We start from the raw sequence: 25,015 nt of genomic DNA, 5'->3' as shown, positions 1-25,015 counted from the left end.
AAATGTGCTTTACAAAACACTACCTACAGTACATACTTAGTTCAAATACTTCAAGGACACAACTATGGTATCCTACTATAAATGTGCCACGTCTCTGTGTGTGTGCATGTGTGTGTGTCTGTGACTGCGTGTGTAAGGTTGTAATGCACGTAACTCGAGAACAGTTTGCCCCACTGACTTCAAATTCGACACACGCGTTCCACACCCTCGCAGGGAGTGCAGTGGCCGGTATCGAGTTGGTCGGACCCACGGTTCTCCAGAACCACCACAAAAGGCTCTGGTCAGGCTCTGCCAGTGGGCCTAATCGGCCTAATCAGCCTAAAAATGGCGTAGTTCTTGTTGTCAACTAAAGCTTTAGATTAGAAGTCCGGTGTTTAGAGTTTATTTAATTCTGGGTTTTCAGTGTGTCTTTCATTTCCATGGTGCAGATATGGCCTTCTAGAGAGGTTGCTATTCGTGTCATATTTTCATTGCCTTTTTGCTCCGTTTTGTTGTCATATCGATATGCAGAAGCCTAGTGTTGTTAACGGCAACTGAGGCCTCAGGGGCAGTAACTGATAATAATAATAATAATGTATACTCTGTACTACAGTATGACGTAACGTTGTTACCTTGAACTTTCCGGCAAGCAGCACCGTCGTGTGATGGAAGTAGGAATTAGAGCTCGTCCGACGCCAGATTCTCTCAATCCCGATTGTGGAGAATCCTAGATCAGTGGTTCCCCAAACTTTTCCATGTCAAGGACCCCCAAATTATCCCGCGGACCCCCATTTGAAAAGATAACAGTCAGGAACCCCCATAGATTTTTACGACTCTAGCAGTGATTCTCAACCCGTTTCTAATTTGAAGGACCCCCAGTTTCACACACATTGAGTTAAAAAACCCAAAAGGGGTTCCCGTCCTGAATGGCTTAACAGCCAAACATGTTGGAAGATCACAAACGGTTTTAAGTAGTAAGGGAAACTGTTGTAGCAGATCAGATGAGCGCTGTTTAAAGTACCGTGCAATGGAAGCGAGGCTGTGATGTTTCTGGGAATCGGAATCATTTTCATGCGTGTTGCATGAATTTTAATTGAATTTGTTCTCAGTGAGTATGTAGCTGACATGTCAAAGTGTCCTACTGTAGCGTGCTGAGATTGCTATGAATTGTAAATTAATTGTAATGTCTGGGAGGCAGCGTGCAATGAGGTTGGACACAACTAAAATGTGCACTTACAGGTATATGACTATTGCCGTAGTTGCCTGTTGTCACCACCGGGTGGGAGCATTGTATCTTAAGTTTTATTGTTTACCTACAACGCTAGACAGACAGCACTTCTTTACTCAAATCTTTATTTAGCTATACAAACATCCGTGTCAAGATAACAATGATATATACTGGAGAGATTCTCAACATGCTCCTTATCACCTTTTGTCTTCAACCATATTTACTCTTGTTCATTTGGCAGTCAGGTGAGGTCCATTGGAGAAAAAGTCGTAAGTCATCCTTGGCAGTAAATGAGCTTAAATTTAACTTTTTTTTTAGTTTTAGCAATAAAAATACATATCTGTTAGAGTAGACCATCTACAGCAGTTCTCAAACTTTTTCATTTCAAGGACCCCCAAATTGACACATGTTAGCCTGTGAACTCCCATTTGAAGAGATATGCTAGGGACCCCCATAAAAGATGATGTTTACGGCCCTAGCAGTGATTCTCAACCATTTTAATTTGAAGGAACCCCCAGTTTTAAATTAGGCATTTATACCTCTGGGACCCACATTTATATTGTAAAAATCAATGTTAATTTAACTCTGAGTGTACAATAATGGATTGATTGAAGTATTTATTAACAGTTTGCAGAATTACAGTACATTTCAAGCACAACTCAACCAAATGGACCCGTTAGTGTCCGTTTTGGTTCCATTTGTACACTAAGTTGTGAGTTACAGACCCATAAGGGTCCATTTGGTTCCTAACTATCCATCATAGCTGGGGGGGGACCCCCTGGAACTCCCTCAAGGACCCCTGGGGGTCCCCGGACCCCACTTTGAGAACCAATGATCTACAGTTGATTGTGACACTATGAGCCACTTCTCTGTAGGGTGGTTGCCTAACAGCATCCTCTCTGCAAACGCATGTCCAAACAAATATTTCTCATTCAAATTCTCCCCAACGGCCTTTGTCGAGTGGCTCTGCACACATACTGTAGAATGTAGATACTGTAAACAAGCGGGTTCTACCGTAGAAAAGATTATATCGTTGTGAATGCAGTAAAAATATGTTTCTGTTTAGACTTAAAGAGTCTTAATTCTTCACTAACTGGTGACGGGTTTAGTTGGAACTGTCATTTGAATAGGGCTGCAATTATTAAGTTACGATTTCGGCGATTATTTAATAAAAATAATTAATCAATTGATGAAAAGTCTATCCCTATTCTGGGCGTCTCGTTATAGGCGGGGGGGAAAGAAGTAGCACCACGACAGTTAGTTTACAATCGCTTCTCAATCGATTAAATGAATCAAAAAAGTAATCGGATAAGAACATAATCGATAGTTGCAGCCCTGACTTTGACAATCCCAACAGCAGTTTCAGCAGTGTGATTATTTTTTGTCTTTCTGTGAAGCACTCGACTACACAATAAATAATGTTTACCAGTGCTTCTCCTAACGACGCAGATCACTATAATAACTAAATAAGCTTGTTGTGTACCGTACGTACAAGTCATGATTTTCATAAAAAACATGTTGCATTCTTATGACTATTTTATTTTACAGTCGTAATGTCTCTGGTTTGCCTCTGAAGTAATTATTTTAACTTTCACTGCCTTTTCTTTGTAATTCTTTTGTTCTTAATGTCGCTGCTGCTTTCTGTAAATCGTGGTTATATTCTACTGTATGACACAAGTAAGTGTTCTGTGACATAATATGATACTATGTGTAATATACATGTCTGTAATAGTAAGCTGTAGCCTATACCACTGTAAATCAGGAAGGGAAATGAGTCTATTAAGCAACAACAAAACAGAACAAATAAATATATCATTATTAGTCATGAGAACTACTGAACAATGAAAATGCCTTTTTATGCATTCGTTTGTGAGTTTTTTCTTTTTTTTTTCTGTGCAATTGTAGTTTTGGTTTCGTCTTTAATGTAAACTTAAGCTACATTAAATTCAACCTTGTCAGAGTCCAGTTAAGTCTCAAGCCTCTCATTTGGCCGTCGTCGAATGTCAATTCTCCCAGACGATCTAGATAAGCTCACAATGTGATTCTCCCAGCCGGTCTAGATAAGCTCACAATGTGATTCTCCCAGCCGGTCTAGATAAGCTCACAATGTGATGTGACACGTTATAGATAGATGGTGAATGGGAAATCGAGTGGCAAAGTGAGTTTAACGTTGTTTAACATCGTTTAATACAATCAGATATAGGACTTTTCTGTTTGGATGTATGGGCTGCCAAGGCCAGAAAGTCGTTTTTTGTCACTCAGTAGGCGTTCCCGCATAACTTCCAGGTAGGCGTTTGCGCGCATATCCTCTATAGGCTATGTGCTATTTTTGAAAAAGAAGTAAAAAAGGTTAAAGTAAAAGCGGTTAGGTGTGTCTGTGGGTTTTATATGTTTTTTTGGAACACATGCTATTTTTTTCCATTACCTGAAAAGTAATGTTTTTGTACATAAGAGGTTTCCACCGACAGTGGTGAGATTGTCTCTCCACTGCTGCACACTAACATCAGTGTTGGTGTGCAGCAGTGTTTCTTTGAAAGTGTCCATGTATCGGAGCCATAGAGTTTTTATAATGTGGTTATTGTTGGATTTGCATATATTTACGTATTCAATTTTCGTCTCGTTAAGACGAGAAAGTAGTAGACTATCACTAGCTGTCAGCCTGTCACCATCACTAGACAGTAGAAAGTAGTAACTATCACTAGATGTCAGCCTGTCACCATCACCCCACTAGAGACTAGACAGTAGAAAGTAGTAACTATCACTATAGCTGTCAGCCTGTCACCATCACCCCACTAGACAGTAGAAAGTAGTAACTATCACTATAGCTGTCAGCCTGTCACCATCACCCCACTAGACAGTAGAAAGTAGTAACTATCACTATAGCTGTCAGCATGTCACCAACACCCCACTAGACAGTAGAAAGTAGTAACTATCACTATAGCTGTCAGCATGTCACCAACACCCCTGACTGCACCCTTAAACCTTCTAGACTTGATCAACTGGACCTGAGTTGGTTCTGTACTTGGACTGATCTTTTTTTTCAGTCTACACTAGGCCTGTCACAATTATTACATAATCATCTAATCGCAATTATGTCAATATTTTAATCAGGATCGTCGATTTTTTTTCCATGTTGAAAAAAGTCCATAGGTTTTCAAAAGTAGCAGAAATATCTGTAGCAGTTAGCAGTAGCAGTTATCTATCTGTTCCTCCCACAACATGGATGCTGGGGTTTAAATGGTTGCGTAAAACAATCTGAGCGTTTCTTCCAGCACTGAGGTCAGTCAGTGGTTTTGAAGTGGCACACAGTGGCCTCATAACAGGATATCAGCGTTTCCTTCTCCATCTGTCTGCCTCTCACTTCTTATTGACACCATCCTAATACCAGAATACATTTGTTAACCCATTTTAGACTGAGACCAAATTCTACAAAATGTCTTCTAAAATCATGACTGAGAAAAACATGTTTCTATATCAGTGGTTCGCAAACTATTTCATGTCAAGGAGCCCAAAAAATATATGTAGGCTAAATGGCCGTCAACCCCCATCTGAAAATGTGTTGTTCCAGGGACCCTACAGAAGCAAAGTTTTGAGTTAAAAACGTTCGCTCTGAAAGAATATATATTCAAAGATTTGCGTGTAGATCTGCTATTTCAATTTGCTAAAGTATAACATAATGCTTAAAACACCAAAAGGGGTTCCCGTACTAAATTGGTTAAAACATCTTAGTTCAATAAATGTGGATGGCATACTACGAGTCACATTTGAGAAGCACTGTACACGAAAGAAAGTGAAAAAAAAAACTCTACTGTCACCGCAAGAGCACCGAAATTTAGAAGCAAAGGCTGTCAAAGGAGTGCCAAAACACGCCGTTGAAGCATCAGATTTCCTTGCTGCACCCGCCAACCCCCTCCAGCCCCCCTACCCCCCTGACAAAAACGTTCCCGGCCGGGAACTACACCAGAACGGGTCGTATATAGCACAGGGCACCACCACGAAGGGTTAATCCTCCCCTGCATACACACAAACACACACACAGTATGCTAATGCTTATAGTAAAGCAACATGTTGTATTTGCATTTATTGTGTTCAGACCCGCAGCGACATGACTAGTAGCTGTTGTCTGATCTCACCCCTTCATTTGACTGGGAAATGTGATGTTGTATTTTATGTGCTGTGAATATAGTTACTGTACATGATGCACTTACTTATTATTCTGTTTTTACTAATGCCATGTGAGTGAGTGAGCGTTGTGTTGGAGTGAGTGAGCGTTACGGTTAATGCTGAAATTCACACCTTCCCTGCAGATTTTCTGGGATGACAGTAAAGCTGCCTGTGAGGGTCAGGTCAGCGACCTAAAGGTGGCCCTTTTTTCGTTAAGTTTCGTTATCGAGCATTTTCTCCTAAGTTCCGTTATCGAGCAAGACGGCGTCTAATAGCAGCTCGGCCCTCGCCTGTCATCCATGACCGACCGACCATGGTTCTCAACCTTCCATCATTCCATCATGAATCACTTCTGAAAAAACGTTTTATTTCTCTTTTGACGATGGGTTTCCAGATTGCCCCCGACTGACTGACGGCCAGTCGGGGGCCCCTTGAACTGAAGACGGGCCTGTTTCAAATAGAAATGGGTGAAACGTACCAAAGGCCGCTGATCATTGCTACCGTATATATATACCATTTTCAGGTTGTGTTCCAGTTCCAATCATAGAGTTATAAACTAGAGAGCGGACCAGGAGTGACAGCCCCGCCCCCAGCTGTTTATTTCAATGGAAGTTTCTCAGTAGCGTTTTGAAGGACCCTGAAGAACGCTATACTGCCGCATTTTTTCTATTTGCCAGCCAACATTTGGTTTACTCGTGCTATACATATACCGTGTCTGCAGTTCCAGATTTGACCAGTAGGCCTGGTGGCTTCACCGTTGGCCAGCCGCTCTGGGGGCTTGCTTCCAATGTGGCTTGTTCCTTGATTTGTCACTTCCAATTCCACTTGTTTATCCTCTATCCTGTAGGTCGTGATTGGATGAAATTGGTATCCCGACCTAAAAAGAAAAAAAAATCACACCTGTGTGAAGTGAGAGGCGCTCTAATCATCGTACATCATCATCAAGAATGGTGGTCCCTTATTGGCCAAGGGTTCCCACCGACATACATGTGCCGATTTGCTCAGACACATACGTAAATTATCCGTTCATTGTCAATGGCATTTTTAATGTTTGTTCAGACAACACAGACATTAAAACTCAAAAAGTGGTTTCTGTGAGCTGGAGAGACGAGGAGACCCCTGTTAATTAACAAAAGATAAGCTACATCTATTTATTTTAGCACACACACACACACACACACACACACACACACACACACACACACACACACAGAGAGAGAGAAGATGTTAGATTAGAAGTGTGTGGAGGAGGAGTGAGTGTGAGCAGAAAGAGGAAGCCTGTCTGTCTGTCTGTCTGTCTGTCAGTCAGTCAGTCAGTCAGTCAGCGTGCTGCTCAGCGTTCCTGGAGGTGTGATCATCATCTGAACTTCAGTATACGGTAACTAAAAGTACTTTTACTCAACCTAAGTGCAATATTTTACGTATGTTAACTATATTTCTTTTATGTGTTTCTTGTACTACTCAAAGACACACTCTGGAGACGTTATTATAAGAACCTTGGTTCCAAGTCCAGCAGACTCAGGAACAGCTTCTTCCCCTCCACTGTCATCTACCTGAACTCCTCATCCACTCCTCACCCCCCTCAGTGACAGCCACCCACCTTCCCTGTTGTATCTTGGGACTCTGTGGACTTGTGCAATGTGGTCACTGGACCTTTAGTCTTAGCCTGGCTAATAAGCCAGACTCAAATCACACTGTCGTGGCAGGCAATCTTTTTTGCCAACAGCTGATTCGGTCTGGCTTATTAGCCAGGCTACTTTACCAGTAAAAAGTGATACTGCTGTATCACTTTTTACTGACATGTTTGCACTGGTGAGATGCAAAAATACCTTTCGCTGTACTGTACTGTACTGTACTGTACTGTACTGTACTGTACTGTACTGTACTGTACTGTACTGTACTGTACTGTACATTGACAATAAATTGAATCTCATCTCAAAATATTGTACTTGTTACTACAATCATTTCACCAAACTGCACCTGCAGTTACCTGTAGTTAGTTACAAGATAGTAACTTGTAACTAACTAAGTTACAAGTTAGTAACTTGTAACTAACTACAGGTTAGTTGACAGGTGCCAAATAATTAAGTTACTTTGCCAATTTCTATTATTATTACAAAACATGGTGTTTATACGTTGGCTAACCGATCTACAAGCTCTGCCATTCTCAAAACATTTTGACACATTTTTAAATAACTCGAAACAAATAATTGTGAAACGGGACATGCTGAACACTTTTATACACTTTTACTCAAGTAGACTAAACTTATGAATTCAGTGTTTCTACATGGTTGTATGTTGTATGTTACTACAAGATTTTTTTGTAATAATTTTGATGGCGTCTACAGTACAGTAAGTTGAAATGAGGGTAGAGAGATGGTGAGTGACAACCAGCAAGGGTCGTCGGGATCTGGAGTCGAACCCGGGGACACACTGTCAGGCTGGATTAGCAGCCTCTAAGGTGCCCGGGCCGCTACTACCTTTTATTTCACCTGAAGATGTGTGTCCTTGCAGACGGTGCCTTCCATCATGCCTTCCTACACGGTGACGGTGGCTACAGGCAGCCAGTGGTTCCATGTTGTGTTGTATGTGTGTCCATGCAGTGAGAGAGAGAGTGAGCAGCAGACGCGGCGCCTTCCATCATGCCTTCCTACACGGTGACGGTGTCTACAGGCAGCCAGTGGTTCGCAGGCACTGACGACTACATCTACATCACCCTGGTGGGCACGGAGAGATGCAGCGACAGGACGCTGCTGGACAAACCTCTGTACAACGACTTCGAGAGGGGGGCCGTGAGTTGGCCTCTTTGTGGCACTGATTCTCGACTGTGTGCGTGTGTGCGTGTGCGTGTGCGCGTGTGCGTGTGTGTGCGTGCGTGCGTGTGCGCGTGTGTGTGTGTGTGTGTGTCTGTCTGTGTTAAAATATATAGAGATAAGAAAAGAGGTTTCTGCCCGACAGCAACAATATGTTTTTCATGATTTGAGCAGAGCTGACTGTAACTTCACGGAAACACTGATGAAACATCACAGCTTGTGTAACGGTCTCTAACGTTGGTTAAATGCTGGTATAAATGTAGTACATACAGGGACTACACAATACACTGACACCACTGGTTAAATGAGTATAATGTACTACATACAGGGACTACACAATACACTGACACCACTGGTTAAATGAGTATAATGTACTACATACAGGGACTACACAATACACTGACACCACTGGTTAAATGAGTATAATGTACTACATACAGGGACTACACAATACACTGACACCACTGGTTAAATGAGTATAATGTACTACATACAGGGACTACACAATACACTGACACCACTGGTTAAATGAGTATAATGTACTACATACAGGGACTACACAATACACTGACACCACTGGTTAAATGAGTATAATGTACTACATACAGGGACTACACAATACACTGACACCACTGGTTAAATCCTCTGCCTATTCTGGAACGTGCTCTTCAAGTCTGAGCAGCATTTTCGGTGAATCACACCTGAACCACATTCCCAGGTGGATTGAACTTGATCTAAATCTCATCATTTGTAAACATGTGACACTCATGTGACACCGGAGCCTGCTCTCTATGCTTCGTCGTATGGCCGTCCGACCATGCCGCTCGCATTGGATTCAAGTTCTCAGTCGCCACGACTGAATTTCCAGTCATTTGGATTCCGGTCAGTCGGTCAGCTGGCGGGTCGGTCAGCTGGCGGGTCGGTCAGCTGGTGGGTCAGTCAGCTGGCCGGTCGGTCAGCTGGCGGGTCAGTCAGCTGGCCGGTCGGTCAGCTGGTCGGTCGGTCAGCTGGCGGGTCGGTCAGCTGGCAGGTCGGTCAGCTGGCGGGTCGGTCAGCTGGCGGGTCGGTCAGCTGGCGGGTCGGTGTGATATTTAGTCGACTAAAACTAGACTTAACACTAAAACAACGGGTGACTAAAATGTGACTAAAACTAAATGAACTATTCAAGAGACTATATGACTCAAATAAAAATGTGCTGCCAAAAATCACACTGTGCGCATGATACAGGTGGACTCGTACGGGGTGAGCGTGGGCGAGGACCTGGGTGTGGTGGAGATGGTGAGGATCGAGAAGAAGAAGTACTGGGTGCAGGACGACTGGTACTGCCGCTACATCACGGTGAAGACCCCGGCCGGGGACTACCTGGAGTTCCCCTGCTTCCGCTGGCTGGTGGGCGACAAGGAGGTGCAGCTCCGTGACGGCCGAGGTACATTCATTGATTGATTGATTGATTGATTGATTGATTGATGGATTGAATTTTTTTATTTCACAGTATGTAGAATGGGTATACATTTCAAACGAAATCAAGTCAATCCAAAAACTGTTACTTTGAGGACGAAATCATGAAAAGTAGGGGTGCACGATTATGAAATTATGACCAATATCCGATTATTTGCATGGTCATATACTGCCGATACCAATTCTGACCGATTCTGATACAGAGGACCACAGTGGAAACAAGCCTAGGCCTCTAGGGGCTTGGCCCAAAGTCTATTTTATTTGGCGTTTTTTGAGTGGTGCAACCACTCCCTTACGGAGCTATGTGTGTGGGTGGGTGGGTGCGTCTGAGCACGAAAACAGCATGGTTGTTTTTCACCACCTGTGCGCAACCTAACACACACACAAACACACACGCACATATTAACTGTAGGGTGATTTCAGTTGTGTCAGTACATTAAAGTGACAGTACAGTACAGTACAGTACAGTACAGTACAGTGTACTGTAGACGCGGGGTGGCTCGCCGGAATTGGGCCGGCACACTGGGTGCGTTCCTGTGGGTCTGGAACCCCCCCCCCCGGCCCCAGGGACCCACACACCACTCCTGATTTTTCTAGACTAGTGGTACTAGACACTTTTGAAAAATTCCTCTGCTGCCTTAACATTAGAAATACACCAAAAAAACAGACAGCAATTAAGGCAGACTGGCTGCTCTGTGAGTACAAAGCCACTGTCGGTGACGGTCACAATATTATTGCGTCATCAATATCTGTGAAAATATTCTGTATTATTTTGAGACGGATCCGATACCGATATGGCATTTTTTATGGCCGATATGGCCGATTTCAATATGCTACCGATTATATCGTGCATCACTAATGAAAAGCACTAAGACTTGTTTACATCAGGGTCCTCCAATTCATCAGAGCATTTTAAGAAATAATAATATTAACAAATATCCACTTCTATGAAAAACAGGAAATCAGACTCTGACTTTATTTACGGCGGCCAGTTTGGAATTGCAGCCGACATGACGTCATTTAGCCCGGTCGATGGCAGTTGTGGAAAATAACCAAATACATTTACTCGAGTACTGTACTTGAGGTACTTTTCTCTGCCTAGGCCAGTGGTTCTCAAAGTGGGTGTGGTCGCAGAATAGAGGGTATGCGCGTGACATCATCATACCCGGAAGTTATACAGGAATGCCTACTGAGTGGCAAAAAACTACTTTCTGGCCTTGACAGCCCATACAGTGTCTATTTGTACGTCTCTAAATGTTTTTGATGAATTGAACATGGTGGACCCTATTGGAAACAAGTGTAATGCTTAATTGGGTCGTCCACTCACAGTTAACAGCCTTTGTATTGAGTTTGTGCTTGAAATGTACTGTAATTCTGCAAACTGTTAATACGTTTTTCAATCAATCAATCAATCAATACAGCCAAACAGAAAAGTCCTATCTGATTGCATTCAATTACGTTAAACGACATTAAACTCACTTTGCCACTCGTTTTGCCACTCGATTTGCCATTCACTTTATGCATGCGCATACCCTCTATACCTTGATGATATCTGGACTTCATCAATATCACTTCAGTTTAATCACGTCTATACTTAGTAAAGCAGACCTGAGCTGCACTGTACTTGACAAGCTCTTTTTCCATATCTACACCAAATCTCTTCACCAAAAATAGTAGATGTACAAGCTCACAATGCGTCATGTTGTGACGCATTGTGAGCTTGTAGATCGGCTATTTACGCACATTTACGTAGCGTAATAATGACACAATTAAGGTTTTTAAAAATTAACCATATCATCATTTCCAGGGAAAACTACTGGCCCTAGGCGATGGTATGTCCGCATTTATTGATCCATAACTCTTCCCACTAGTCAGTCTTGTTTGTTGTCTGTGTTTGTTGTTGGTTTATTTTAGCACGTTTGCCACAAGACGATAAGACAATGCAGACCAGACAGCACCGATACAAGGAGCTGGAATGGAGGCGAAAAGAGTACAGGCAAGATCCACCTTTACTTTTCACTGAAATGGAATCGCTGAAACACTCCCAGGGGAGTCCCGACATGATTTATTTTTATTATTATTATTATTATTATTTTGGGGGGTCGTGGTCTGAAAAGGTGTAGTGAGCATTGTAACTAAAGAGTGGACTGTGCTTTAGGTGGAGTGAGTGGCAGCCAGGGTTTCATTGTAACTAAAGAGTGGACTGGACTGTGCTTTAGGTGGAGTGAGTGGCAGCCAGGGTTTCATTGTAACTAAAGTGTGGACTGGACTCTGCTTTAGGTGGAGTGAGTGGCAGCCAGGGTTTCATTGTAACTAAAGAGTGGACTGGACTCTGCTTTAGGTGGAGTGAGTGGCAGCCAGGGTTTCATTGTAACTAAAGAGTGGACTGGACTCTGCTTTAGGTGGAGTGAGTGGCAGCCAGGGTTTCATTGTAACTAAAGTGTGGACTGGACTCTGCTTTAGGTGGAGTGAGTGGCAGCCAGGGTTTCATTGTAACTAAAGTGTGGACTGGACTCTGCTTTAAGTGGAATGAGTGGCAGCCAGGGTTTCATTGTAACTAAAGAGTGGACTGGACTGTGCTTTAGGTGGAGTGAGTGGCAGCCAGGGTTTCATTGTAACTAAAGAGTGGACTGGACTGTGCTTTAGGTGGAGTGAGTGGCAGCCAGTGTTTCATTGTAACTAAAGTGTGGACTGGACTCTGCTTTAGGTGGAGTGAGTGGCAGCCAGGGTTTCATTGTAACTAAAGTGTGGACTGGACTCTGCTTTAGGTGGAGTGAGTGGCAGCCAGGGTTTCATTGTAACTAAAGAGTGGACTGGACTGTGCTTTAAGTGGAGTGAGTGGCAGCCAGGGTTTCATTGTAACTAAAGAGTGGACTGGACTCTGCTTTAGGTGGAGTGAGTGGCAGCCAGGGTTTCATTGTAACTAAAGAGTGGACTGGACTGTGCTTTAAGTGGAGTGAGTGGCAGCCAAGGTTTCATTGTAACTAAAGTGTGGACTGGACTCTGCTTTAGGTGGAGTGAGTGGCAGCAAGGGTTTCATTGTAACTAAAGTGTGGACTGGACTCTGCTTTAGGTGGAGTGAGTGGCAGCCAGGGTTTCATTGTAACTAAAGAGTGGACTGGACTCTGCTTTAGGTGGAGTGAGTGGCAGCCAGGGTTTCATTGTAACTAAAGAGTGGACTGGACTCTGCTTTAGGTGGAGTGAGTGGCAGCCAGGGTTTCATTGTAACTAAAGAGTGGACTGGACTCTGCTTTAGGTGGAGTGAGTGGCAGCCAGGGTTTCATTGTAACTAAAGAGTGGACTGGACTGTGCTTTAAGTGGAGTGAGTGGCAGCCAGGGTTTCATTGTAACTAAAGTGTGGACTGGACTCTGCTTTAGGTGGAGTGAGTGGCAGCCAGGGTTTCATTGTAACTAAAGTGTGGACTGGACTCTGCTTTAGGTGGAGTGAGTGGCAGCCAGGGTTTCATTGTAACTAAAGTGTGGACTGGACTCTGCTTTAGGTGGAGTGAGTGGCAGCCAGGGTTTTATTGTAACTAAAGAGTGGACTGGACTGTGCTTTAAGTGGAGTGAGTGGCAGCCAGGGTTTCATTGTAACTAAAGTGTGGACTGGACTGTGCTTTAAGTGGAGTGTGGCAGCCAGGGTTTCATTGTAACTAAAGTGTGGACTGGACTTTGCTTTAGGTGGAGTGAGTGGCAGCCAGGGTTTCATTGTAACTAAAGTGTGGACTGGATTTTGCTTTAGGTGGAGTGAGTGGCAGCCAGGGTTTCATTGTAACTAAAGTGTGGACTGGACTATGCTTTAGGTGGAGTGAGTGGCAGCCAGGGTTTCCCATGAACATCGATGCTAAGCGCTACAGTGAGCTGCCCCGGGACATCCAGTTCGACAGCGAGAAAGGAATGGACTTCATACTAAACTACACTAAAGCGTAAGTACTGCCCTGGTCGTGGCGCTATAACAGGCCGATGTGAAACGTTTGGGGCAGAGGTTCTACTCGGGCAACCCAGGGTGAGGATGTGTGCGTTCACAACTCTGCTGCAATCGGGGCCAACGGTGATTAGCTGTTCACAGCCAGGCCGGGGACACAGACAAAACATAATACTCTCTGCCACACCTTTGGCGGAGACAAAAAAAAAACACAGTGGGTGAAATGTGTTTTTGGGGCATGCTTTTGTTACTTTCAGAAAGAAAGAAGAAAATAAAATAAGAGGATGAGAAACCACAGAAATGAATGAATGAATGAATGGTGCCAGTGATGCCCTGGTGGCCTGGCCCCTGATGACTGAACCTCACTGTGACAGATTCACTATAGAAGGGAGCAGATGACAGTATATAGGATTTTGGAGCAAATATCCATCCATTCATCTTCAACCGATTATCCGTAGTCGCGGCGCGGGGGCAACAGCTCCACCGGAGAGCTCCAGACTTCCTTCTCCAGGGCAACATTAGTAACTTCATTCTGAGGGATCCCGAGGCGATCCAAGGCCATCTGATCCTTGGTCTGAGCATGGGGGTCTCCTTCCAGTGGGACGTGCCTCGAGGACCTCCCTAGGGAGACGCTCGAGAGGCATCCTAACCAGATGCCCGAATCACCTCCTAAGCTGTCTCCTTTCCAAGCGAAGAAGCAGCGGGTCTACTCCGATTCTCTCTCGCGTGACTGAACTTCTCACCCTATCTCTAAGGGAGATGCCAGCCACACGTCTGAGATTTGATTTGATTTATTTTTGAGCAAATATCTCTTTTTTATCTCTAGTGATTACAGAGCTGCTTGCCATGCCTCAGATAAAGACACTAATCCGATGGCACCGGGAAGAAGACACTAATCAAACAACACATTTTGTTTATACCATGGCATGGCAAGCAGCAGGAAGGAAACACAGAGCTTGTTCATCCAAGATGGCTGCTGTTTATGAAGAGAATTCATATGGTTTATGTAGAGAATGATGTAACTATAATGATGATGATGGTGGTTGTGGTATCATTCTCCGTCTACAGAATAGAGAACCTGTGTGTGAACCAGTTCATGCACATGTTCCAGTCCTCCTGGGGAGACCTTGATGACTTTGAACGGATCTTTGTCAGAATCAAGAACACCATCTCAGGTCAGTCCCACGTCACAGACTCACAATGGATCAATCACTTTTACTTTACTCGAGTATTTACAATTTTCAATACTTTTACTACTTTTACTACTACTCCACTACAAGTAAATTATTGTACTTTTAACTCCACTATACAATTATGTGAACACTTTTATATTACTAGATTTAGATTATTATTTCATAATAGGTACTTTTAATTTGGGTAAATATTTTGAAGCTAATACTTTTGTAATATGGACTTTCGCAGTATTGACAAATATGGACTTTCGCAGTATTGACACGTAATAAAGGTGTACTTTTTTTCCCCCACCACAGAGTACGTGATGAAACACTGGAAGGAGGACTTCATCTTCGGCTACCAGTTCCTCAACGGGGTCAACCCAGTGATCATCAGGAAGTGCCTCGAGCTCCCCGAAAAATTCCCTGTCACCCACCACATGGTGGCGCCCTGTCTGGAGAGAGACCTGACCCTGGAGGAGGAGATACAGGTACCCGTCTGTCTGTCTGTCTGTCTGTCTGTCTGTCTGTCTGTCTGTCTGTCTGTCTGTCTGTCTGTCTGTCTGTCTGTCTGTCTGTCTGTCTGTCTGTCTCTGTCTGTCTGTCTGTCTGTCTGTCTGTCTGTCTGTCTGTCTGTCTGTGGCGTGCACAGATAGACACCTGCCCTTTTGGCAATGTGCCCGTTTGAAAAAGAAATATATACATATATTTTTGTATTTATTTTTTTGTACAGTGTACACTGTACTCTCTCTCTCTCTCTCTCTGTCTCTCTCTCTCCCTCCCTCCCCAGACAGGTAACATATACATAGCAGACTAGACTAGACTACTCTCTCTCTCTCTCTCTCTCTCTCTCTCTGTCTCTCTCTCTCCCTCCCTCCCCAGACAGGTAACATATACATAGCAGACTAGACTAGACTACTCTCTCTCTCTCTCTCTCTCTCTCTCGCTCTCTCTCTCTCCCTCCCCCAGGCAGGTAACATATACATAGCAGACTACTCTCTCTCTCTCTCTCTCTCTCTCTCTCTCTCTCTCTCTCTCTGTCTCTCCCCCAGGCAGGTAATAGGCCTACATAGCAGACTTCTCTCTCTCTCTCTCTCTCTCTCTCTCTCTCTCTCTCTCTCTCTCTCTCTTCTCTCTCTCTCTCTCCCCCAGGCAGGTAATAGGCCTACATAGCAGACTTCTCTCTCTCTCTCTCTCCCCCAGGCAGGTAACATATACATATAGCAGACCTCGCTCTCTCTCTCTCTCTCTCTCTCTCTCTCTCTCTCTCTCTCTCTCTCCCCCCCAGGCAGGTAACATATACATAGCAGATTTCTCTCTCTCTCTCTCTCTCTCTCTCTCTCTCCCCCAGGCAGGTAACATATACATAGCAGACTTCTCTCTCTCTCTCTCTCTCTCCCCCAGGCAGGTAACATATACATAGCAGACTTCTCTCTCTCCCCCCCCCCAGGCAGGTAACATATACATAGCAGACTACGAGGCCCTAGAAGGCATCAGTCCTAACCGTACAGACCCGTGCACCCTGCAGTACCTGGCAGCACCCATCTGTCTGCTGTACAGGAACGCCGTCAACAAGATCATGCCTCTGGCCATACAGGTGGGGAAATGGGAAATGGTGCATTTTTATAGCGCTTTTTAGCCAAAGTGCTTTGCATCACCCATTCACACACACATTTATACACCGATGGCAGGGGAAACCATGCAAGGCACCAACCTGCACATCAGGAGCAATAGAGCGCCAAAGTCCTGACGTCACTCGCTCATCCCCTGGTTCATGGAAGTTTTTACATATGGAGAATAACATGGGGTCATCTTAAAATCGTCTCATATAAGAATTGTAAGTAAACAAGTAGTAAACAAACTTGTCTCTGCGATATTGTCGGGGAGGTGTCTCTGTATTGTTTACGACCGTCAGTCATATTTGATATAGTCTGTTTCTAGCGAAAATTTAACTAATTCAGTAACATTAGTGTTTTCTCTCAGTCAGTTGATTCTTCATATCCATATGAGTGAAGCGGCCGGGATGATTTTTCTTTTTTTTTAAACACAGTTCTTATATGAGGCGATCTAAAATACCCCTATGGGGATTACAATGTAAATAAAAAGTACATGAACCTCTACCAATATTGACGTCAGACTTCGGTGTTCTATTAGGGGTTCAGAGTCTTGCTCAAGGACACTTTGACACTGGGGGAGCCCGGGATCGAACTGGGAACCTCACGTTCCTATCCATCCGGCGCCTCTAAAACCCTAAAACCATGAACTAGCATGCTTGCCATGGATTAAATGTCTCGTTCCAGTTTGATAAAGTATCAGTTTGCACTGACGACTCAAAAGCTTTTTTTTTAATAAATATATTATATATATTAATATATTAATAATATATTATAATTAGACAATATGAAGATATATATATATATATATATATATATTTATTTTGGCTTTTGTGCCTTTGATAGTTACAGTGAAGACAGACAGGAAAGAGCGAGGAAGGAACAGGACACGCAGCAAAGGTCGTCATGAACGGGACTCGAACACGCAACGCATTAGTGGTCATAGAGAGGGACAACATTTTATTTTTTTATTACCAGTATTATCTGTTATTCATTGCAAAAAGTGTATTTTAGAATAGGTGAAGAGGTCGCACACACCAAGTAAACTGCAAACGCACCATAAGTCAGAGCACGGTGGTCACAAGAAAGTTATCAAAAAGTGTAATTGAAATTATTATGGAATGCATGAACGAATGAATGAATGATCGAACGAACGACTGAATGATTAAATGGACCCATCACGTCCCTCCGTCCTCTCTCTGTCCCCCTGCAGTTGGGACAGACTCCGGGGGACGACTGTCCCATCTATCTGCCCAGTGACGCTAAGTACGACTGGCTGCTGGCCAAGATCTGGGTCCGCTCGGCAGACTTCCACATCCACCAGACCGTCACCCATCTGCTGAGGACCCACCTGATGTCTGAGGTGTTCGGAGTGGCCATGTACAGACAGCTGCCCGCCGTCCACCCTGTCTACAAGGTAATCAGAGTAACTAAGTACATGTCCACCCTGTCTACAAGGTAATCAGAGTAACTAAGTACATGTCCACCCTGTCTACAAGGTAATCAGAGTAACTAAGTACATGTCCACCCTGTCTACAAGGTAATCAGAGTAACTAAGTACATGTCCACCCTGTCTACAAGGTAATCAAAGTAACTAAGTACATGTCCACCCTGTCTACAAGGTAATCAGAGTAACTAAGTACATTTAATCCCCACTCTCCTCCAAAACCTCCCTCAAAGACCACTTACAGTACGTTTTTGCATAGAACTATACATTTGTTTGTCATTAAAATGTTCTGATGAATTGAATATGAAGGACCCCAATGGAAACAAGCCATAGTGCTTTCTTGGGTTTTAAATCCTCTTGGCAGACCTTGTATTGAACTGTACTTTCCTGTGCTTATTTTTCTATAAATTGTTAATAAAGTATTCAATCAATCACGTACTGTACTTAAAGGTTTCATGACATTCATTTTCATTCCTTTGTATTTTTCGTTTTTCTTTAAGGTTTTTATGACCTCAATTACACCCAAGCAACCTGAACTTTGAACATTCAGTGGATTTTCTGTGGTCTGGAGTTTTCTCTTGTTCTGAAGCCTTTTGAGCTGCAATGAAAACAGGAAAAATCCCTCAACATTGACATCTGCTGGAAATTCTTATTTCATATATGGGATTTGTGGACTCTTACCTCACAGTTCACAGGAAAATCAGAGCACTTTACTTGTTTGAGCCAGAAAACCCCAGACCACAGAAAATCAACTGAAGTTCAGGTTTTTTTTGGGTGCAATTGAGCTCAGAAAACCTAAAACGGAACCCATGAGGCTGATTCTACAAATGCCTTCTAAATCAGTAGTTCACTTCTCTCACACTTTCAAGATTCTTCAAAAATGTTCAAAAATAGCAGATGTACAAGCTCGCAGCATGGCACTCCAGCTTGTAGATCTGCTATTTATTTTAATAGCCAGCGCTAAAATCTAAAACAACACAGATGCTTTCCTGGTCTTAACAATGTTGAGTGACGTTTACATTACTTCATGAGTATGTCTGCTTTTCAATACTTTATAGAGATGTTTGGTTGGTTGGTTTATTTGCCGATTGATTGATTGATTGATTGGTTGATTGATTTCTTCTAGTTACTCATCCCACACGTTCGTTTCACCATCGCCATTAACACCAAGGCCAGAGAGCAGCTCATCTGTGAGTGTGGCATCTTTGACAAGGTGAGAGAGAGAGAGAGAGAGAGGGAGGGGGGAGGCCCCGATTTCCGATCTCCGATCACGTGATCGGATCGGGACAACCCTAGTCACAATCATTTTAACCGCTTTTGCGCTCCGGTGTTGCTCTCTGAAAATAGCAGATCTACAAGCTCAATGTTCCGCATGCAACCAAGTGTAAAATCAGGCATTTACAACGCCAACCAACTGTAGATTTAGTCGACTATAAACTCTCATGATATTTAGTCGACTAAAACTAGACAAAAAAACTAAAACATTTAAATTCAGATGATTAAAACATGACTAAAACTAAAATAATGGAATTTTAGACAAAATACGTTATGGCTAAATCAACTAAATCCAAAGGTACTGTCAAAACCCAACCCCCCATGCAGGCCAACGGTACGGGCGGAGGGGGTCACGTGCAGCTGATCCAGAAGGCCATGAAGACGTTAACGTTCAGGTCCATGTGCTTCCCGGACGCCATCAGAGCGCGAGGAGTGGACAGCACCGAAGAGCTGCCCACATACTTCTACCGGGACGACGGGTACAAGGTCTGGGACGCCATCAAGAGGTGGGTTCCTGGTGGGCGCTGGACGTGTTCTCTCCTCCGCATCATCAGCAAATGGCAAAAGCGGATTTTGTGTGGAGTTTGCATGTTCTCCCTGTGTCCCCTCACAAAAAACATGCAGTAATCTTGGTCTCTATACTGCCTCCCCCCAGTCTTTGGCTGGGGATCGAAGCCCCGACCTCCACTGAGCTGGGAAAGGAAAAGGAACTGGTTGGCATAACGGGTTCCTTCCACGCTCTTATAGGGGGAGAGCGTAGTGACGCGTTCGGTAGGATTTTGGCTTATTTGGGCGCCATCTTCCTGCCTACATGTAGGCTATTTTGTCATCTGACACCCAAACCACAGTGTTTATTTAATTATTTTATATCTACAATGGTATATGTCTCCACAGTGAGGCTGTAAAATGTAGCCTAGCAGCCTACTATATAGCCTAGCTACTAGCCTACTGGTAGGCAGGAAAATGGCAACCAGAATAACCCATTCTGAGCGAAACTCCTCCCTACACTCTGGCCCTATACGTCCAACTGGGGAAACTCCCTCTGTCAGGTGAAAAGAAGCGGCTTGGACTCCTCATGCATAGAAGGAAGCATGAGGTCAGTCCGTTGCTCTCCTCGGGTTGGCATGTAGGGAATGTAGCGGCCAGGATTACACTAGACAAATACAAAATGTTCTATTTGAACACTCACAGAGTTAATGGGTCCCCTTGCACATAAAACGTTTGGGAACCACTAGTACTAGTTGGACTCCTAATATGCCATAGTGCCATGGATTAAAAGCAAAATCTTTTTTTTCAAATAATGGATGTTGTGATCCAGATAGAATGTGACCCTACTGTCTGTCTCCTGATTGCAGCTTTGTGTCAGCTGTGGTGAACATCTACTACAGCAGTGATGAGACGGTGGAGGCGGACGAGGAGATACAAGCCTTCGTCAAAGACGTCTGCAGCTTCGGCATGCAGGACTTTGACTACTGTGGTGGGTGCAGAGTCATTGTGTGTGTGCGTGTGTGTGTTTTAAACAAATTGCATTCCACTGCCACCAGTATGTCGTCATTGATTTGTACGAGGACAGACACAAATCTGCATGGACAAATCCCCTCACACATTAAAACGACATCATCGGTCACCACCTCAACCAGTGACTTCATTGTGTTTTCAATGAGTATAACATGGTGAAACATGGAGTTTGAAGTTGAATGGAGGCGTGGGTACGATATGGGTACCTCATGATACGATATCTGTAGCGATATTAGGCCCACGATAATGATACTATCACGATATTTGATATATTGTGCTATTGCGATATTCAATATATTGCGAGATTTCATCAACAATATATCACGATATCTGTAACTGAAAATGAAAAAATAACCATAAAAGACACAAATCTGGAATCGTGTATTTTTTTTAAAGACACAAATCTGGAATTGTGTATTTCTTCCGAAATCTTTTTTTTTTTTTTTGTCACAAACTGGCCAATAAGTACATTAATCTTGCACCCTCCAAACAGTAAAACACTGACTGCAACTTTGCAACTTGTTCCCAACTTGTCTGTCCACAACAATGGGTAGGACGATACAATATATATATATATATCGCGGGAGGAAGTATCGCGATATATCGCAATATAGGAGGGGGAGCGTGTCAAATGGATATCACATATCTGAATATGTTTCTGTTAAGCTGCTTAAAAGCCAGAGCAGACTTTAAAATGACCCTGGAAATGAAGTAAATACCCTTGGTCAAGGATTTGACCGTGACCTGCTCAGTGTATGTGAATGGTCATGTGATACATGTTTTCAGTTGTGTTCTCATTGTCTAATATGGCTGTGTGGCTGCCTAGACGTTTAGGTCACTCACAGCCACAGTACTGTTGTGACTGTGATGCCATCTCCATCTCATTGTGAAAGGTTTGCTTCCTGCATTTCACCACATTTTGCACTAAAGCTTTTGCAACAAAACCAAAACAAACAAAGAACGAAAGAAGGATCGCAGATCTACAAGAATAGCACGCCTGTTCATTTGATGTATGTGCTCACCTTGCTTGAGAGCAGTCACTCTGCTCTCTCTACTCTCAATCGACTTTTTGTCAATTAAAAATATCTGCCCCCAAGTGTTTTTGCAGATGAATCTGATTTCATCGCAATCGATTCCCATCCGTCTACGTGTTATAATTTAGATTGCCAATTTTCGTGTGCATTTTAGTGTGACACCCGCACACAACCAAGCATGCATAACCATAAAATGACTTAGTTCTACTGGATCTCTCGCCCCTTACTAACATTTTAGTCTAGGTTTTATTTGTTGACAAAATTGTTAATATAATAAATATATATATTTAGTCACAGTTTATTCTTCATTGCTCAGTTTTTATTTGTTTTTTCCTCATTGACAAAGGATCGTCGACAAATGTTTTCCGTCACAATTTCAATGGACAACATTAACAGTGGTTTTGTGTCGACGTGTGCGGAATTCCCCAAGTCAACATTAACACCCCGAACACCCGGGGTTGTTTAATCCATTAAATCAGATTGCTATCGATTTATAGCAGCGGAGCACATTTAGCGACGGACCAGACGCTATCCCGGATGTAGCTGAAGTAGCTAGATGTAGCCAAAACACTCCCGATGCGAGGTGTGATTAATCCTAACGCGACTAGCGACGGAACCGCGATGGGCCGTCTAACACTAGCATGTCATAAAATCAGATAGAAGTAGCATGTGCTTAAATTCATATTTAGAAAAGGTTTCAGATGTCAAAAATGTCTGAGATGATGGAATGGTGATGGATGATGATGGTAATGGAAGGGGAACCTTCTGAAAGCTTCATGGGCAAAGATAATCAACTCCAAAAAACGGTCAAAATGACCTCTCAGACATGCTAGTGCACATAATCTTTGCTTAGAATTGGACGTTATGATTTAGATCAAGAGTTATTCACGTTTTAAGATTTTCGGTCTCATCTGCAAAATTTTCGATTTAGCCGACGTCATCATTTTCGATGATGTCCCACCGGAAAATAACATTGAATGTTGCGCAACAGATGCTCCCAGCCTGTGGAGCGATGCGATCTTGATAGCGGTTTTGATATCAATAAATCTCCGTCCTGAGCGCTGGGCGTTAGTAATTGATTGAACGGAGAACTCCGTCCTTGCCGCTCAGGGTGTTAACAGTGGTTTTGTGTCAACACGTGCAGAGTTCCCCAAGTCGCTGAAAAGCCGTGAGGAGCTGGTAGAGTACCTGACGGTGGCCATCTTCACCGGCTCAGCGCAGCACGCCGCCGTCAACTCTGGACAGGTGTGTTCTTTACCGTCAACTCTGGAGAGGTGTTTTCCTTACCACAGTGTTTCTCACTGTGGGTGGGGTCCGGGGACCCCCCCAGGGGTCCTTGAGGGGGTTCCGAAGTCTGAAAACCCACCTCTTCAGACTCCACCTTAACCCGCAGTACTTGCCCTAGCCTCAACGACATTGCAGGCGTATACAACGGCTAAATGATGTAATTTAGATAGCATATTACGTAGACATAGAATTCTATATGTGTATGCTATACTCAAGGTTTCATTATATAGATATTCTACCATTAGACGGATGTTAGGTGTGTGTGTGTCTGTACGTCTGTAATCCACGTAACTCAAGAACCGTTCGCCCCACCGACTTCAAATTCGACACACGCGTTCCACACCACCACAGGGAGTGCAGCCGGTGTCGAGTCGGTCGGACCCACAGTTGTCCAGAACCGCCCCAAAATGCCTCTGCCCGGGCTCTGGACAGGGCCCCTGGCGTGTGTGTGTATGTGTGTGCGTGCGTGCGTGCTCACGTATACAGTATAACTGGCATGTGTGTTGTTTGTACTTAGTAACTTAGTAAAATGGGTGTCTATGTGTGTGTGTGTGTGTGTGTGTGTGTGTGTATGTGTATATCTCTCAGTATGACTGGTGCTCGTGGATCCCCAACGCTCCCTCCACCATGCGTAGGCCCCCTCCCACCCAGAAGGGGGTAGCAGACGTCCAGCTCATCGTAGACAGCCTGCCAGACCGCGGACGCTCCTGCTGGCACCTGGGGGCCGTGTGGGCCCTCAGCCAGTACCAGGACAATGAGGTAGGGGGCCCCAGGGGCCCACTGAATACTACACACTACACCTGGGAGTCGTGTGGGCCCTCAGCCAGTACCAGGACAATGAGGTAGGGGGCCCCAGGGGCCCACTGAATACTACACACTACACCTGGGAGCCGTGTGGGCCCTGAGCCAGTACCAGGACAACGGGGTACTGTTGTACAAGTACACACTACACCTGGGGGACCCCAGGGCCCCACTGAATACTACACACTACACCTGGGGGCCCCCAGGGCCCCACTGAATACTACACACTGAATACTACACACTACACCTGGGGGCCCCCAGGGCCCCACTGAATACTACACACTACACCTGGGGGCCCCCAGGGCCCCACTGAATACTACACACTGAAAACTACACACTACACCTGGGGGCCGTGTGGGTCTCCGGGAGACCCACACGGCCCCCAGTTGTAGTGTGTAGTTTTCAGTGGGCCCCTGGGGACCGTCTCCCTTTTGACTGATACCTGTCCATTTAAACTCTAGACGAGCCTGCCCCAAAGTTATTAGTTCAGCCGCGCCCGGCAGCCGGCGAAAACTAGAGTTCTCAACAGGCCCGAAAATTAAGGCCCGGCCCCTACTTGGGGGGTCATCAAACCCTGTACACTCAAGACACTTCCCCCGCTGCCACCCTTAGATCTCCATATATGGAGCTGACCTGTTCTGACATTCCATATGTTGATCTGACCCCATCAAACCCTGTACACTCAAGACACACTCCATATATGGCCAGTACAGAATTCATCTGACACCCCCTTGCCAAAGCGCCAGCGCTCGCCCAGCAGTCTGCTGTCACCCAGTCGGATGCGTGCACGCAAGCCCTAAAGGGCGAGGTCACTCCTCGCCCTCAGGCGTCTTACTGGTGTACCCTAAGAGGAAAATGGCCTCCATGTTTCCCCGAAATAGTTTTTTTGTCCGTCTTCCCTTTTCAGCTGTATCTAGGCATGTACCCCGACGAGCACTTCATAGAGAAGCCAGTGAAGCAGGCCATGGAGAGCTTCAGGAGGGAGCTGGCGGACATCGGCAGCGCCATCACGAAACGCAACGAGGGAAAGAGGCTGCCCTTCTACTACCTGTCCCCCGACAAGATCCCCAACAGTGTGGCTCTGTGACGGACCGTTACTGGCTCTGTGACGGACCGTTACTGGCTCTGTGACGGACCGTTACTGGCTCTGTGACGGACCGTTACTGGCTCTGTGACGGACCGTTACTGGCTCTGTGACGGACCGTTACTGGCTCTGTGACGGACCGTTATTGGCTCTGTGACGGACCGTTACTGGCTCTGTGACGGACCGTTACTGGCTCTTATCTCTGAGTCTGTCTCCT

General features: G+C 44.5%; 1 protein-coding gene across 1 annotated transcript; it reads left to right on the top strand.

Annotated features, from left to right (window-relative positions):
* Positions 1-8,013: 8,013 nt before the first annotated feature.
* On the top strand, positions 8,014-24,813 carry LOC306930894 (polyunsaturated fatty acid 5-lipoxygenase-like; the record flags this gene model as incomplete). Its single annotated transcript, XM_079511994.1, has 14 exons — positions 8,014-8,163; positions 9,412-9,610; positions 11,557-11,638; positions 13,446-13,568; positions 14,636-14,742; positions 15,058-15,230; positions 16,190-16,336; positions 17,566-17,769; positions 18,926-19,012; positions 19,402-19,580; positions 20,430-20,551; positions 22,771-22,871; positions 23,502-23,672; positions 24,622-24,813. 14 exons carry the CDS (start codon positions 8,014-8,016, stop codon positions 24,799-24,801), a joined length of 2,025 nt encoding a protein of 674 aa, XP_079368120.1. The 3' UTR covers positions 24,802-24,813.
* Positions 24,814-25,015: the final 202 nt, after the last annotated feature.

The sequence above is a fragment of the Electrona antarctica genome, assembly GCF_951216825.1.
Source record: "Electrona antarctica genome assembly, chromosome: 10".
Lineage (NCBI taxonomy): Eukaryota > Metazoa > Chordata > Actinopteri > Myctophiformes > Myctophidae > Electrona > Electrona antarctica.
This window is presented reverse-complemented; position numbering and strand designations above follow the sequence as displayed.